The sequence below is a fragment of the Macrobrachium nipponense genome, chromosome 2, assembly GCF_015104395.2.
Source record: "Macrobrachium nipponense isolate FS-2020 chromosome 2, ASM1510439v2, whole genome shotgun sequence".
NCBI classification, from domain to species: domain Eukaryota; kingdom Metazoa; phylum Arthropoda; class Malacostraca; order Decapoda; family Palaemonidae; genus Macrobrachium; species Macrobrachium nipponense.
In genome coordinates, this window is record NC_087201.1 from 79579048 (window position 1) to 79597570 (window position 18523).

At 42.4% G+C, this 18523-nt stretch overlaps 1 protein-coding gene across 4 annotated transcripts in view; it reads right to left on the reverse strand.

Moving 5' to 3' along the window:
- The window catches only part of LOC135220697 (probable phosphorylase b kinase regulatory subunit beta), a 329203-nt gene that overhangs the window by 106721 nt on the left and 203959 nt on the right, over positions 1-18523 (reverse strand). For all 4 annotated transcript variants that reach the window (XM_064258095.1, XM_064258098.1, XM_064258094.1 and 1 more), the window contains one exon: positions 5651-5743. In XM_064258095.1, coding sequence (XP_064114165.1) covers positions 5651-5743 — 93 coding nt within the window. The remainder of the gene's footprint in view (positions 1-5650; positions 5744-18523) is intronic.

Consider the following 18523-nt stretch of genomic DNA (forward strand, 5'->3'; position numbering starts at 1 on the left):
AAATCGCCGACAGTGTTCAAACGTCACTACCTGAAGTCCTTGGAAGCTCTGAATTCCCCAGCAGTAGCAGCGGGTAACATAGGTTTCCCCTGACTCTAGCTAAATTGTAGTAGAAGATTCAGTCCTCCTTTCTACCTGCCTCACCCAACAGTTCGTCTATTCCTACCTTGTTCATTAGCATTCACCTTGTGTCTTAGCTGCTTTATGATTGTATAGTGCCCCTTTTGTCGGGTTAGGGACACTCACAGATGATTACAATATTGATCTCATAGATGTTAACCCCTTATTTTTATGCTAGGGGATACATCATATTACAATGGTTACGGGTTTTGTATATTAAGTCATATACAATTCCTGATAGATATTTTTGTGATTGCTCAACGTATTTATGTATTTTTATATTAATTGCTATTACTCTTTTGATACATTTTGTTACACAGATTTCATGATGATATGCAATCATTGTACCTATATATATGTAAATTACCTTATGTTATTAACATAATTAGTTTTAAGGGTAATTTAAGCATAGTTTTAATTTTAATTTACTGTGTATATGTATCTTTTTAGCAATTATATTCATTCATTTATATTTTATCTTTTATTTGAGACCTATTTTATTTTTATTTTATTTTTATTACTTGTTCACCTTATTTACAATCTTGTGCTGCTTTCTATGGTACGATTTCGCGCAAGCGACACGAGCTGAGCCCAGAAAAAGGATTTTGACGTAAGGAAAAATCTATTTCTGGGCGATTGGCTCGTGTCGCCAGCGAAATCCCACCCTACCCATCCCTTCGCTCAAGATTGTCTGCTAACTTCAGGATGGCCACCAGAGGCGCAGCAGTCGGCAGCATGGGATGGAGTAGTAGTAGTACGAGCTGCTCTCTCTGTGGGACGGCTCCCCTCTTGGAGGGTTTTTGTAGTGGGAGATTTCTATTGGCATTTGGCTCGTGGTAGTGGTCTCACTCGCCTAGTGTTCATACCGACACCCTCCTAGAGGGTGAGCGAGTCAGTTATACTGACCTTTTTCTTTATTTTATTTATTCTCTGGTATGTGTTAGTACATTTACCCTAGAAATAATAGATTAAAGGATATTTCGCTGGCGACACGAGCCAATCGCCCAGAAAATTAGATTTTTTCCTTACGTCAAAATCCTTTTTTCTCGTGCAGAAATATGATAAAAAGGCAGCTTTTGAAACTCCCCTTCAAGTTATCGACTTCGATGTTTTTTTCAAATTCGTTCTTGTATGTCGCCGTCTGCCGCTCTTCCGAAAATATCGAGTTAAAAAGAGTGCAAATTTAGTGATCGATGTGTCGATTTTCAAATGTTTATGCTTTTATGTTTAAAATGTGTATGAAAATATATTACGTAAAGGTATTTTCATTTTTTTGGTACAGAAATAAGATACAAAATTAAGGCAGCCTTTGTAACTACGCTCCACGTTGTCAGGGGATGGTTTTTCATGTTCGTTCTTGTCCGCCAGTTCCGAAAAATGCATTGTGTTATTAATTGTTAATGGGGCATCTTTTCCATAAAATCCTTTAAAAAAAAAGTATACATTATTTTTCAACTGTATCCAAGAATATTATGTATTCTCATCATTATTGTATTTTAAAATAACTATACGGCAAACTTAAGACCGTATTCCGCGGAGCGGCCAATGTTGTGGTTTGAAATCAGCTGATGAATACGCGTTGTTTCACCATAACGCAATTCTGAGCGAATGCTCTTGCTTCTAGTTAGCATAAACGAATATCTATATACTTGACTTATATGAGACAAAGTTATTTTTTCCTTATACAGCGTGTTTTTAGGTGGAAATATTTATTGAATATGTCTCGTTGTGAATGTGAACTACTATTTTTTTTCGTTAACAGATTACGTTGGCGGGGCATGTTTATTGCGTAAAAAAAATTACGTGATTCCGTTCGCAATAATCCTTTATATCATCGTAATACGAACTTTACGCTTATTTATCTTATATCGGCGTGAAATCAACAGTAAATGTGTTCTTTCAAGCACAGTAGTTTGATTAAAATGATTTTATCCCAATTTTATCTACAGTTGTGTGTGATGGCAGACGTTTACTGCAGTTTTATCCTTGTTGCCGATGTACGATAATAGTCATTAGCAGCTTGAACAGTTTTTCTCAGCTTCAGTTATAACTAGGTTAAATTTAACGGTATATTTTTTCCCGATTGATCTTTAATCTATATGATCTCTGATCTATAGCGAATAAAGTTATTACATTAAGATATCTCAGTTCTATTCTATACATAACGCCATTTATAACAAATACAGTAATGTTGCACTGTAGTACGATGATCGAAATACAGCCAAACATGTTATCCAGTTCGGTTGTACTTAGAAAAAAAAAAAAAAAGTCGTTTCTCATTCGGTTGTTCATGGCTGTACACGTTCACGCAACGAGTATAACGTTAAAACCATACTTTCATCATTCTCTTTTGCTGTTATTGAACTTATGTAACTAGAAGATGGATAAAGTTAGGCCACTGTAATTTGATCTCTCATAAAATCGGACTAACGTAAGACTAATGATCGTAACCTGAACACTACAGCTACCTGTACACTGTATAAACTTGATTATATCTTTACATAATCTAGACACCCACATGTACTGTACAATAAATTCTATAGTACTATACTGCATAAATATAATTTTACTTATTGCGCCGTTGTGGGATTACGGCGCCTTTGACTGGTCTAGAGTTTCGAAAGAAGGTGTGCGGCGGCCGTAGGCTTTAAAATCGCACAGCGTCGAAAATCGCTTGGTGTCGGTGGCCAGGAACGGAACCCCTGCCGCTAACCGAGGGCCGCCTGTAAAGCTAAATTGAACATTAAACAATGAAATACAACAATTTTGACCATTCAATACCTAATCTAACCATGATTGTACCTGTAAATAAAGTGTATTAGTGTACATGGTACAAGAAATACTGTACAGACATGTACTTACATATGTAGTAAAATGTGGAACCTTACCTTTCGAGCGAGGTGATCTCCGAAAGTGGTGACAGAGGAGGAGGACAAATGGCAGAAAACATGAACACTTAACTTTACGAAATACATAAAAAAATGGCAGAGAACATTAACACTAAACTTTATGAAACACATTAACAAATGGGAGAGTTAAAACTTCTTATTCTCTCCATCTTCGTTCTCCATAGAAAGCATCCTCATCTTTCCGTGAACTTCAGCGACATTCTTGGGACCCAGGTCTAAGAACGTAAGTAATTAAGTTCATACACAACACAATAAAGTAACTTACAGTACAACAGAAGCAAAATCACTAATGTGAATTATGTTAACAAATGAAACATGTGAGCGAACGAATTCCAGTGCTTACGATAACGCTGCTGCAAAAAATGGTCAAGAAATGCCTTTACATAGAGGCATGATGTGACAGATGCTGACCAATAGGAAAGCAGGATCTTATGGCAGTGACAAGCATCAGGAACCAATGTGAGAGTGGAGGGATGGTGGCGAGTCTGCTCAGTTAGCGGTGCGCAAGTTTTAAAATTGTTCTTGGCGGTCCGGGAGAATCTCAGACTTAACCCAGTTGCAACCTGAATTATTTTCGTATACAGAAGCAAAAAAATCTTTGTCTTTGCTTTCGCAACTTGGATTTTTCGTAAGTAGGGACTTTCGTATGTCGAGGTTCCACTGTGCGTGTGTGTGTGTGTGTGTGTGTGTGTGTGTGTGTGTTTTTATATATATATATATATATATATATATATATATATATATATATATATATATGCTTAAAAAATCACAGTAGATGCACGTGACTTCATAAATAAGCGAATACCACGGGAAATTGATAGTCAGGAATCCAAGCGCTTTCGTCTTTATTCAGACATCGTCAAGGAGCTACTAAAGTACAACTGGAGAGGAAGGCCTCAGGTACAAACAAGATCAGGAATACCAGATGGTTAATTATCAAAAGGGTAAAAATTAAAAGGGATAATCCAGGATTATCGGATATCACACGGTCACAAACTTAAACAGATTCTGACCCTAACCGAAATTACAAAGTATCTTTACAGTCCAAAACATGTAAAAACTGAATATTATTAATTTTATTGCTTATATTTATCTACACTTTTTTCATTATGAAAGCATCAAGTTTAAATAAACCAAGACTTAAATTTAGAACATTTCTATTATTTGACTTGATGAAACAAGATTCAATGATATTCCTTAAAACTGTGTAATGCATTACATGGGATTAAGGCTCTTCCTTGACTCCAGTTAATAGGATGGTCTAAATTTCTCATATGTACGAAATAATGCATTCGATATTTGCCCAATTCTCACAGAATATTGATGCTGTTTGAGAAGTTGTGAAAGAGATTTACCGGTCTGTCCGTAATAGACTTTGTCACAGTTTTTGCAAGAGAATTTCATATATGCAGCCTGGAAGATTTTTAGGAGAATTTTTGATTACTAAACTCTTGACATTAATATTACTGAAAACAACATTTATGTTAAAAAACTTTAAAATTCTCGGAATATCTAAAAATCTTTCATCATAGGGTAATTTTAGAATGTTATGCTTACTAAATTCAAGTTTGTCATTAGTTGAATAAAATGTTTTTCTAGCTCTTTTCCATGCTGCATCAACAAAAGTCCTTGGGTATTTAAGTTTCAATGCAATATCATAAATATGTTTAATTTCAGCGTTAATAAACTGCGGGCTACAGACACATAAAGCCCTTAGGAACATCCCAGAAAAAACAGAGAATTTAACATTTTGATGGTGATTGGAGTAGTAATGAACATAAGAGGCAATGTTAGTTGATTTTCAAAAGACTGAAAAGGTGAAATTTCTATCATTTCTATGGACAGTTACATCAAGAAAATTCAAATTACTATTTCTTTCTTCCTCTACAGTAAATTTTATAGAAGGGACTAAATTATTTAGATTATTAAGGAATTCCTGGAGATTTTCGTGAACGGCCAAACTAGGCCAAAGACAAGATATCATCCACATATCTAAACAAATAACTGGGGGGGGGTTTTTTGGGGCAAAATTCTTGGTAAGAGTTTTGTCTCAAAAAATTCCATGTAAATATTACTAAGGACAGGAGATAAGGGATTACCCATAGCCATGCCAAATTTTTGTACAAATACGGTTAGTTTTGATGTTGTCTCTTTATTTACAAAAGTGCCTGTAGATGACTTACTTGAATATTTTGAGGATGAATTAGAACATCATGAGATTCCCTCAAGTGTAGCAACCCTCATTAGTCTCATAAGGTTATGTATCAAAGATAATAAATTTTGTTTTAATGGGGAGACTGCCTGTATACGCTTTTATATCTTGTATAGTCTTCTAAGTGCCTTCTTCAATGTAGCTTAGCCAATAAACACAAGTAAGAAGATATTGCTTTATTATTGTCCTTCATTCGCGGACCTTGGCGAGGAGAAATGGAATACATGCAAACTACCTCCAATACTTAAATACCATCTTTCACCTATTCCTACAGGTAAGAGTGAAGAATTGTAGTATGAGGCATATAACCAAAGCAGACCCAAAACGTAGCTAATGCAGAAAGAAATGGGTGTCAAACAATAAGAAAAATTATTTTTTTGGCCTTTATCATATACAAACACCAACTTACTTGAGTTTGTATACCATACGTTGCCATCATTGCCTGCAGTCGCATACTTTCTGCAATGAAGACCACCTGAACTACCAAATCACTTGCAGTCCCCTGAAACAAAGAGCATGTTAAAATATAACACTATGCTGTTCTTAAATGAACAGAGACTTAACAGCAAAAGAAGAAAACCAAAATACTATTACAAAACCTGACATTTTGGATACCACTTACAGATACAAATTTCTCAACATCTGTAAACTGTGTAAAAGTTATGTAATCACCACTTAAGTCTGGTAAACTGAAACAGCACAATACAACATTAACCGAGGAGTCAATATGTATGCATGAAGCTAACAGGAATATGGCCATGGGTGAAATGACAGAAAATTTGCAAACCACTTGAGAATTGATAACATACAAAACTAACTGGTTCTAGGGGTTGGGACTCTAAAGATCAAACTGCTCTGCAATGTATTTTTCTTGTAAAATTAACTACAAATAGTTTCGATGACTTGGGTCTCAAATTACAAGCTAAAACTCTATATTTACTCTCAAAATGACAAGTGTTAAAGGAAAATATATTTTTCCTAGCTATACAAACCCGAGTTCCTTTACATTAGGAATCACTTATGCCAAAGCTGGAAATTGGACGTTAGACTTTTAAACAAGTTGGTTAGGCAGTTTAACTACCATCTGGTTGGCGGGAGTCCCGCCCTGCCCGAATGTAAGCACTCTAATTTACTTTTGGCCCAGGTGTTAAATTAAGGGGTGGCATAAGGTGGGCATGAGATGTAAAGGATGTCAGGTTTGTAAAGGTACGAAAAATACAATTTACTTTAAAAAATTGCCATTTGTTCCTATACAATATACAAACTCTCAGTCCTTTACATTGGGAACACTTGAATTTGGAGGAAGGAATCTGATTATGTCTCTAGATCTGACTGGAGTTTGCCACACCTGGACTTCCTTCCTGGTCAAAAGGGTGAAGAAGAGAGCCATGCCTGTGATGAATTGATCAGAGGACATGGACTGTATGATCAATCGTCAAACTTGTGGGTGTTTTGAATGAGGGAGGGTACATAACCTCATACAAAAACAAGCTTGGATGAATCTGAGACCCAAAGACAGTGAGGCAATTATAAGCAACAAGTTTGTCTTACTGTCTGGGACCTCCCCTTCCTCCCCTAATCAAAGAAAGAGGAAGTGTGCTTCTATAATTCTAAAAGAAAGATACAACGGTTCCTCGATTGTAAAACTTACCTGCATTGGTCACCAGTTCCAGCATGTTACAGCTTGAATCGACTCTCTGCCCGAAGGAAGAAAGGGCAGAGAAGAGAGAGACCAGTCACTCCTACATTCAATCTTACATCCACAACCGCACATCTAAGGTGAAATGCAACCTTGTCCTGATAAAGAAGCCAGGTAAGCTACAAAACTTGTTGAGCAGACACCACAGGTTCCAAAGCAAAAAATGTCAAACGACTTGTGGGCAATGTCCTGAAGGTAGAAAGAAGGAAGTGAAAGTGGTTTGACGAGACCACACTCCCACCTTAAGAACCTGATGAACTGACAGATTCTTCTAGAATATGAGGGATGGACCAATGCCCCTAATTTCATGAGCTCTCGCACAGAAGGTACTGGTGTCATCTTCGCCAGCAGCAGAGTATGCTCTTCTGATCATCTTACAAAGCCAGAAAGAAATTGTGTTCTTGGACGAGCCCGTGCTAACAAAGAGTCGTCAACATTCAGGCGGGAGATGATGGGTCCTTTTCAGCTAATGCCGCAGCACTCTAACAGGACAAAGTAGCCACCCATCTGCATCATTATCCACAGTCCTCTAGGGAGGGGCTCGTAAAGAACTCAAATCTGGCATCAGGGACCGACAGTTTTGAATCTTTGCTATGAAGTCTGGGACAAAATCAAGTGCAACAAATCCCCATACCCTTGAGTGTCTAACATCGAAGGAGAGTCCATGAAGTTCACCACTCTCCTCGCCGATGCCAGGGCAAGCAGGAAAACGATCTTGATAATCAGATCCCCATCTGACAACTCTTTTAAATGCTTGTATGGTGCACAAGTCAGGCTCTTCAGAACACGAATCACATCCCAAGCATGAGGCCTGAGGTCCCTGGGTGGGCAAGACCTTTTGAAGCTCCTCGTCAAAAGCACCATCTCCAGAGAGGAGTGATATCTACTCCTTTAGCCGAAGGACTAAACTGAGGGCAGCTTGACAACCCTTCACTGCTGAAACAGAGAGAAGCTTTTCTCAGTGAAGGAAGACGAGGAAATCCTCAACCTGTTAAGGAGTAGCTCTGTCTGGAGAGATACCCTGTCTACAACACCAACCACAAAGACTGCCCACTTTCCTTGGTATACTGCTGCAGAGGACTGCCTGTGGTATCCAGACATCTCTGCTGCTGCACACCATGAAAAGCCTCTCTCTCGCCAGAGATGGTGGATAATCTCCAGCCATGAAAAAGCAGGGACTGCACTGCCTGATGGTACCACTCTATGTGGAGTTGACACAGGAGGTCGTGCCAGGGAGGAGCTAGAGGGTCGGGATACCAAATGGCCGCACACCAGAATCATATTGAGATTTGGAGTGATCAACGCCCTGCTGATCATCTTGCAAATCAGACAAAATGCCGGCAAGGCATAAATGTCAAGGTTGTCCCAAGGGTGTTGGAATGTGTCCTCCACAGTGATCCATGGGTCTGGCACAATGGAACAGAAGATCTGAAGTTTTCTGTTGTGCTGGGTGGCAAACAGATCTACGACTGGATGCCCCTACAAATCGAACAACCTTTCCATGATGTCTGGGTGAAGGGACCACTGTCCCTATCACCTGATTCTGGCAGCTGAGCTTGTCCACCACTACATTCCTCTTGCCTGAAATTTACCTGTCCAACAGCCCCAGAGTGAGCTACCACCCACTTGTGCATCTGCACTGTCAACTGGTGAAGTAGGAAGGATATGAAAACTCCCTGCTTGACGACATACGCCACTACTGTGGTACTGTTGCTCATCAACACCATGAATAGTCCCATCACTCGATCCTCAGCAACTACTCCAGGTGTTCACCTGGGATGAGGTGTTCACCTCATCCCTCGATTGATGCATCGGGGAATAGAAGCATGTCGGGAGGGGAAGTACTCAGGGGACACTCCTATTACTAGGCTCCTGTCGTCCAACCACCAGTCCAAATCCTCTCTCACTTCCTCCGATGGGGGAATGAGAAAGGATTGAGGGTCTCAAAACTCCTTCATTCTCCATTGGAGAGAACAAAGGTTAAGCTGCCCATGAGGGACTAGCTTCTCCAACGACAACAGGTGACCGATGACGACTTGCCTTTGAAGTGCAGGCTGCTCCTGTTGAAACAGGAGCAACTGTGCTACCTTCCTGAACTTGCCGACATGACAGCCAGAGAAATACTCTTGTTGCCACTATATCTATCAGCATGCCTAGGTACTTTACCTTCTGCTTGGGGATGAGATCAAACTTCTCAAAATTTACCACACCACAAACCTCAGGCTGTGGCAAAAATTGTGAAGTCTCTCCCTATCCTAAAGCAACTGCGAGCGAGAACTCACCAGAACTAGCCAATCGTTGAGATACCTAAACAGTTGCATCCTGTGAAAATAGGTACAATCTGATACAAGGGTGAACACTCGCGTGAACACCTGAGGAGCGGTTGACAGCCTGAAACAGAATGCCCTGAACTGAAATACCGTCTCCCCAAGGATAAAGTAAAGGTAATTGTGGGAGGGCTGATGGATGGGTATTTGGAAATACACATCCTTCAGATCTAATGTAAACATGAAGTTGTTCTCCCTGCTTGTGAAAAGAGTCTGGTGGATGAATCAGATCAAGGAAGAGAGGTCTATGACCAGTCTCCAACTCCCCCAAAGTTTTCTCTATGAGAAACACACAGCTGTAAAAACTTGAGGACCGATCAGACATGACTTCTACAGCACCCTTCTTCAGCACGGCATGCACTTCTTCCTTGAGTGAGAAATCCTTCGGTGAAGCAGGAACGCAGGTAAGGAGACAGATTGGGTTGTTGGCGACGGGTGGTCGAGACTTGAAGGGAAGTAAATGTCCCTCCTAAAAGATATCTACTAGCCAGGGTCTCAGCTCCATGTTGCTGCCATGTTGCTCAATGGCTTGACTGGCATCCTCCCACCAGTTGCAGCATTTGGAGGGGAACGCCACCCCTAGCGTCCTCTCTTCTTCTTCTTCTTCCCCTTAGCCCCTTTACCAGACAGGAAAGAGGTTTGAAAGAACCGTGACCGGGTGTGGGTAGAGGAAAAAGAAGGCTGGGTTTTCCTGTGAGTGCCCTTTGAAGTCTGGGACTTCTTGTGGGGCCAAGGAATAGTTGGGTCGGGCCACCGAGACACACAAAGACCCCGTTGGTCTTGGTCACTGCTTGGTGAACAAGGCAGTCATTGACCTCGACACAGCGCTTATCCACTGCTGTATCTACCAACTTTCTAGGAAAGAGAGTGGCAGAACCCAGCAATGGTTCGTTCTATAAAGTCAATGACGACTCGGAACCAACCAACCTAGTGATCTGATTCAGGACAGCATCCCTCCTCTTCAGCACAAGGTTCACCCTTAGGTCTGCCATCTGGTGGGCCAGGTAGAAGATAGCCCTCCAGAATGGCACAATTTCTTGTTGTGAAAGGAAGATTCCCTACAAAGTAGGATGCTGCAACGAGAGACCCGGACCTAGGCAAACCAGGGCCAACCTGCTTAGTCAGGTGTGTAGTAACACTTCTGATGAGGAAGAAGAGGAGGAAGTATCTTGTCCAGGTGGGTAGACTGGAGCAAATTATTTTGCACAGAAGTAAGATCATTCACTTATTCAAGAACCCCCTCAGCGAGCGCAGACCACGGCAGCCCCAACAAAACATTGGGTTCCTTCTTTGGACCCTAGAAGGATTCATGGTGTGATGGCCAATCCACAGACAAGGCTGGGGTACCTTCCCTGAGATCGTTGTGCTGATGAACAGCAAGGGAGTTCAGGAGCACAATCACGCCCCCTACAGGAGGTACAGAGGGAGTGAGGGGCTACTTCTAAAGAGGAGCAAACATTATTACATCCCTTGCTGCCAACCCCAGGACACACACTGGGGAGGGGCCACCTTACAAGCAGTCTTAACAGGGCTTGTGGGTTTGCATGATATAGTCAAAACAACAAACACTAACTGATATAACACAAAAATAGATCCAACTGGGAAAAGATGGCTAGCAACAGCTGGGGAAAGAGCGATGTAAACATACATTCACATCAGATGACAGCCAAAAGCAAATCGGAGTATTTACATTAGGGCGGGACAGGACTCCTGCCAACTGAATGGTAGTTAAAACTGCCTAACCACCGTGTTCAAGAGTCTAGTGACAGTTTTCCAACATCACCATAAGTAATTCCTAATGTAAAGGATCGAGGGTTTGTATATTAGATCACATTCAAAGCTAACTGTAGCGTGAGCTGAAATAAGAGGGGCAGTGTGGCAAGTACACAAACGGTACCTTTTACGTGAAACAAACTGAAGCCCACCTTATGTGTGTGTGGCTTCAAGCCTAGTAAATTAAAAAATGAATATTAAAACATTTTCTCTAAATGCCCCTCCATTTGCCATATTAAAATGGTCTTATGAAATATATCTACTAAATAGGAGCTTTCATCTATCAAAACCCTCTTCTGATATTAGTGAAATATTTTGGTAATGAAACAAAGTTAAAATAATTTGCAGTGAAGAGCAGATAAAATAATACAGACAAACATTAATTCTCTCTCTGACTTTCTGGAAAATAAGCATGTTCTTGTTCCAGAGGTTATTGTTACGTTCTATAGTGATCATCTTTCATTTAAGAACACATCCTTTGGGTAAGCCAGGTAAGATTTTTTTCATATGACTTGGGGATCCTGTGACACTAATTCAAGAAAAGATATGTCCCAAGTAGAAGGCATAGTACAAACTGAGTTTAGCCAATTACAGTCGCCTCAAGGTATTTATTCGCGGGAGATATGCACCACACCCACCCACAAATACCAAAAATCTGCAAATAGTGCCGAAACCCTTCTAAAAACACTTATAAGTACTTATTTCAATGGATGGTTCAAACACCAAAGACCCACCTAAAATGCTTACAACTGCCTATTTCAATAGGTGAAATACCAAATATAGTATATTATACCATCCCAAAACATTTAGTCATGAAAATATGAAAATACAATCCAGGTAGTCCCCCGTTATTGGCAGACTCAGTTTTTGGTGAACCGGTCTTATGGTGCTTGTCTAGCAGGCACTGATTTCTGGTTATTGGCGCCAATAATAGAGTTAAGGTGGCCTCACACTGGGCCTTTTTTTCTCCACCAGCAAGCCGTTGCTGGCTAAAATGAAAAACTGGGAGCTTTTAGCTCGAGATTTTTGCTTCCCAACTGAACGGGAAGCAGCACGCATGAACCGCGAGCGACCGCGTAGTGTAAACAAACAAGATGGCTGCTGCTGATAGGACGCACTCTCAGACCTTTGGCTTCTCTTCTCCTGAGCCACTCTCGAACCCACAAACGTTTTTTGTTACTCTTGCATTCACATAAGATTCTGAGAAAACACATCACTACAGCACATCTTGCAACAGTCCGACAATTTCTGGGCGCCATGATGATGTCAGCTGATCAGTTTTGTTTACTTTTTCCTACTGCTCCTCGAAACCATGAGGTCCTAGTGTGACGATACAACACTTTTGCTCGCGAGCATCGGCTGGATGCTGGCCAAAACCGCGAGCAAGAAATGACTTGTGTGATACCAGCTTTATGGTGATAATACATACCCAACAGAGGCGCCATTAACCAGTTATCAGTGCTATAAGCGCTGTAAATCACTGACGTTCGCTAATCATCGAGCCGTCAGAACAGAACCCCTGCCAATAACTGGGGACTGCCTGGAATTACTCTGTGTAAACATCCCCCAATAGGAGAATTTTCCATGAATAACTGCAGCTGTGAATGCTGAACCATGAATAAGCAGAGGTAAACTGTAATGAATATAAGATGGGTTCCTCTTGTACCAATGACTTTTGTTAAGTCTAAAACTGAATGAAGATTCTGTTAGCTAGTATGCCTTTTCCTATAATGCCACCTTTACTACTGACTGAGGTGTACCCTGCTACTATATTATACTCTATACCTAATATAAAAGCTGTTTTTGGTTACTAAACTTCTGTGTCTGCCACAATTACTACTCTTATTAACAATTCTTCCAATGGACTGCATTAATACTTGCATCATTTGTTTTTCATTTGCCTGTTTCATAATTACTTTGATTTAACAAGGTTAATATCTCTAAAGGTTGTTTATATTTTTGCTTCAATTTTCTAAACCAGGACTAAAAGGATGTGAAATTAGTATTGCACAGCCTTCACAGAAAATTATCATTTCACCTATTTTGAATTTATCAAATTCAGTAGTAACTAAAGAGGTTTACATAGATAGATAGATAAAACTTTCTATACATATACTGAATATTCTCATGACAACTGCAGACTTTTACTTGCAAATTTGGAATTCATATACTACTTGTAAGCCATCATTAATCACTAATGTACAAACATACATATGTGCAGCTTCATAGCAATTGTGTACAGAGGGACTATTAAAGATACAATTCTGATGTAAATTAAAGTTAACAAAAATGATATTGTTAAAACTACAATAAAGTTTTGTACATACTTACCTGGCAGATATATACTTAGCTATAGTCTCCGACGTTCCCGACAGAATTTCAAATCTCGCGGCACACGCGACAGGTAGGTCAGGTGGTCTACCTTACCCGCCGCTGGGTGGCGGATGTACGAACCACTCCCCGTAAGCTTGTCAGATTTTTCTCTTCCACCTGTCTCCTGAGGGAGGCTGGGTGGGCCATTAATCGTATATATCTGCCAGGTAAGTATGTACAAAACTTTATTGTAGTTTAACAATATCATTTTTGTACATGAACTTCCCTGACAGATATATACTTAGCTGATTGGCACCCTTGGTGGAGGGTAAGAGACAGCTCAATAATACAGGTAAGACGGGAAACAACTAATGTTGTAGGATATAAAAACCTTGGTTCTCACCTTTTCAGGATGAAGACTTCATAGATACTATCTCTGAGTCTGCATTGCCTGGAGAGCTACAGCTAGGACGTGACCTGATGCTGAAAGACTCTCGGATCTACCACTGGGATATGTGATCCCCTATTGTGGTAGAATCCAAGTCGGATGCTGTTAGAGGGACCTTGTCCGCTTACCTAACAGATCCTTACCACTACCTCTGCAAGGAGCCAAAACCCACCAGACCACCTAACCAAAATACAAAGGGTTAATATTACGACAAAAAGAGGTGCCTCCTGCAACCTCTTTTCAGACAACCAAAAACAACAATATAAAATATAAGGGTAACCATATAAAAAAATTTACACAGGATAAGTTTCAGCTCCCTGCCCCAGCACCGAATCCGCCGATACGAAAGGACCCAAGGCGAAGCATTTATCATATGTGATTTTTACATCACGTAGGTAGTGGTTTGCGAAAACCGTTGGCATCTCCAAAAGTCGCCTCCATCAAGTTCCGCACAGACATATTTTTTCTGAATGCAAGCGAAGTTGCGATGGGCTCTCACCTCGTGAGCTTTCACTTTCAGTAGTCCAAACTGATCTTCCTTACAGGCAACATGTGCCTCTGTAATAAGGCTTCTCAGAAAAAAGGAAAAAAAGGAAAGAGCATTCTTCGACATGGGCGAGTGGGGTACTTTACGGAGCACCAAAGTACATCTTGATTAGCCTTAAGTTGTTCCTTCCTCTTAAGGAAATACTTCATAATTTCTCATAGGGCAAAGAGTTCTTTCAGGCTCTTCCCCTACTAGAAAAGTAAACTACGAACTTCAAAGCTCCTGGGCCAAGGGCGTGATGGGTTTTCATTCTTTGCAAGGAAACTTGGAAGAAACGAACACACCATAGAATCTTCCTTAAACCCTACATTGCCCCTCATAGCTTGGGAGCTCACTCACTCTTTTAGCTGTAGCTAGGGCCAAAAGGAAGATAGCCTTCTTCGTCAAGTCCTTGAAAGAGGCTAAGCCAGGAGGTTAGAATCTAGACGATCCAAGGAAGTTAGTAGGACTACGTCTAGATTCCAGTTCGGTACTACATGAGGACGCTTAATGGTTTCAAATGATCTAATAAGATCATGCAGGTCCTTATCATCGGATATATTTAAGCCTCTATGCCGAAATACCGCCACCAACATACTGCGGTATCCCTTAATAGTTGACACACAGATGACATTCTTCTTTGAGGAAAATAAGGAAATCAGCAATTTGGGTCACAGAGGTACTGGAAGAGGAAATGTTCTTCCTCTTGCACCAACGTCTGAAGACATCCCACTTTGGACTGGTATACACGCAAGGTGGGAAGGTCTCCTCGCTCTTGCGATTGCTTAGCAGCTGCTGCTGAAAAGCCTTTCGCTCTGACCAAACTTTGGACAGTCTGAAACCAGTCAGACTGAGAGCGAGGAGAATTTTTGTGGTACCTGTCGAAGTGGGGTTGTCTGAGTAGATCGCTCCTTAGCTAGAGCGATCTTGGAAAGGTCCACCAACCATTCCAGTACCTCTGTGAACCATTCTTGGGCCGGCCAAAAGGGAGCGATTAAGGTCATTCTCGTTGAATCGGACTCTACGAACTTCTTGATAGTTAGCCCCAGGATCTTGAAGGGGGGAAACGCGTAGACGTCGAGTCCGTTCCAGTCTAGAAGAAGAGCATCTATTGCTACTGCCTCTGGATCCGATATCGGAGAGCAGTAAGGATCCAGCCTCTTGTTCTTTGACGTGGCAAAGAGGTCTATGTGTGGCCTGCCCCACCAACTTCCACAGGCTCTGGCATACATCCAAGATGAAGGGTCCACTCTGTGGAAGGACCTGATCTTTCCTGCTGAGGAGATCTGCTCTTACATTCCTTTCTCCCTGCACGAACCTGGTGAGAAGCTTGATTCCTCTTTCTTCTGCCCACAGAAGAAGGTCTCTTGCTGTCTCGTACAGGGAGAAGGAATGCGTCCCCCCCCTGTTTCCTGATGTATGCCAGAGCTGTAGTGTTGTCCGCGTTGACCTGCACTACCGATCTTCTGACTTTGGGCTCGAAAGCCTTCAGAGCCAACCACACAGCCATCAACTCCTTTCTGTTGATGTGCCAGGCTACCTGGTCCCCCACCAGGTACCTGACACTTCGTTGGTTCCCAGAGTTGCACCCCACCCCATGTCCGACCGCGTCGGAGAACAACACCAGGTTGGGGGTCTGTGATTGAAGAGACAGTCCCTTCGCAAAGAGGTTGGGATCTGTCCACCATAAGAGATGTTTCTTGATGTCCTGGGATAACGACAGGGAGAACGTACAAATCCTGAGACGACGACCTCCAATTCCGATGAAGAAGAATTGGAGCGGTCTCAGGTGCAACCTTCCTAGGGAAACGAATTGCTCCAGAGAGGAGAGTGTCCCCAGCAGACTCATCCACTCCCTCACTGTGCATACTTCTTTCCCTAAGAAGGTTGTTACTCTCTCGAATCCTCGGGCTATCCTTTTACCTGCGAGGGAAAAGCCCGAAAACTCAGAGAGTTCATCTGTATCCCGAGATACACACACTCTTGCTCGGGGAATTCTTAGTGATGACTTCTTGAAATTGACGAGAAGTCCCAAAGCCTTCGTCAATTCTAAAGTTACTTGTAAGTCCTTCAAACAACGATCTTCTGAATTGGCCCTTATTAGCCAATCGTCGAGGTACATTGATATCCTCACCCCTTTCAAATGAAGCCATTGAGCCACATTCCTCAAAATCCCCGTGAACACTTGAGGGCCGTCGAGAGGCCGAAACACAGAGCCCTGAACTGAAAATTTTCCCCCCATCATGAATCTGAGAAACTTCCTCGAGGAAGGATGGATCGGTACGTGGAAGTAAGCGTCCTGTAAATACCAAGGAAACCATCCAGTCCCCTGGACGAAGCGCTGCCAGCACTGATGAAGGCGTTTCCTATCGTGAACTTCTTCTTTTCTACGAAGAAGTTCAGGGCGCTTACATCCAACACCGGTCTCCATCCCCCTGAGGACTTCGGAACTAGGAAAAAGGCGGTTGTAGAAGCCGATGAATGATGTGGCTGTCACTAGTTCGATAGCCCCCTTCTCCAGCATCTGATCTACTGCTAGATGGGAGAGCTTTGATTCATGATGGGGTCTCTGTACCTGGCCGTCAGTTCCCTTGGGATGGTCGTCAAGGGAGGTCTTTCGACGAAAGGGATGAGGTAACCTCTCCTCAAAATAGAAAGGGTCCAAGGATCCGCCCCTTTTTGGGCCCAGACTTCTGCAAACTCTAAGAGTCTGGCGCCCACCGTTGTTTGAAGGACTTGCAAGTTATTTGGGGGCTTTAACAGACTTGGCGAAAGTCTTACCCCTTCTTGAAGGTCTACGACCTCTAAACGTAGAGGTTCTTGATGAAGATGCCCCTCGAAAGGGTTCTCGAACACTTGCCTTTTCCTTCTTAGCCTTGGTAGGGAAAGAAGGGCGAGGTTTTTCTTGCGACTGTGCCAAAAAGGTCCTGGGTGGCTTTGGCCGAGTGACCTCGAAATGTCCTGCACTCGATGTTTCGGGAACAACTGAGTAGACAGAGGAGCAAACAGCAAAGAAGACCTCTGAGCATGGGAGACCGACTTCGTTAAGAAGGAACAGTAAAACCGACCTCTTCTTCACGATGCCGGCCCCATAAAGGGAGGCGATTTCACTCGCTCCGTCTCTTACTGACTGTCCATACAAGACAAAACACACATAAGATCATCTGGTGAACATTGACTCTGGCACTTCAATTTTCTTGGCTAGAACTCCCAACGACCAATCAAGGAAGTTAAATACTTCTAGCACTCTAAACATACCTTTTGAGCAAATGATCCAATTCGTTCATTGCCCAAGTCGTCTTAGCAGAGTTAAGGGCAGTTCTCCTTGTCGAATCTACCAGTGCCGAAAAATCCGAATCAGCCGAAGACGGTAGACCCAATCCTAAGGGCTCTCCTGTTTCGTACCAGAAACCAGCGCGTCCTGATAACTTCGAAGGAGGAAAGAGAACATCGTTTTCCTTTTCCCCGCTTCTTCTTTGGAAGCCATCCAGGAACCAAAACTCCTCAGTGCCTTCTTCATAGAAAGAGTTGGCTTCATCCTCACACAAGAAGAACTCTTCGCTGTCTTCGCCGTTGAAAAAAGTGAGTGAGGGAGAAGGAGGAGCCGTAGGCGGGTAAGGGAATCCCCCAAAAACTTGTAAAAGTAGCTCTGTAAGCTTCTTGTAAGAAGAGACAGCAGCAGAAGTGTTCGGTTCCTCATCCGAACCTTCTAGGACGTCTTGTCGAGGTGAGCGCGGAAGATCCTTAGGTACGAAGGGATCCTAGCAGAGGAGTTGAGCGAGAGGTTGGAGAACGCCCTCTCTTAGAAGAGTTCACATCCACTGGAGAACGATGAGAAGATCTGGGAAGTCTACGATGAGATCCCCTCTTCGAGGTATACGGAATCTCAGCCGAAGGAGAGGTAGGGCTCCTACTCCGAGAATTCTCGGAAACATCCGCAGGGCGCTTACGAGGAGGCGAGCGCCTACTATACTCTATGCACCTATCCTGAGGCGAGCGGCTGCCAGGAGAAGAGCGCCTATCGAGAGCAGAGCGCTTGCGCGGCTCTCCATACCTGTCCAGTTGCGTACGATCAACGGAAGTTCGACTGGAAGGCGAAATGCGCCTACTAGGAGAAGGCTGCTTGCGAGACTCTTGACGTCTAACAAGAGGGTAACATTCAGGAGAAGGGCGCTTCAAAACTAACGAGCGCCTAC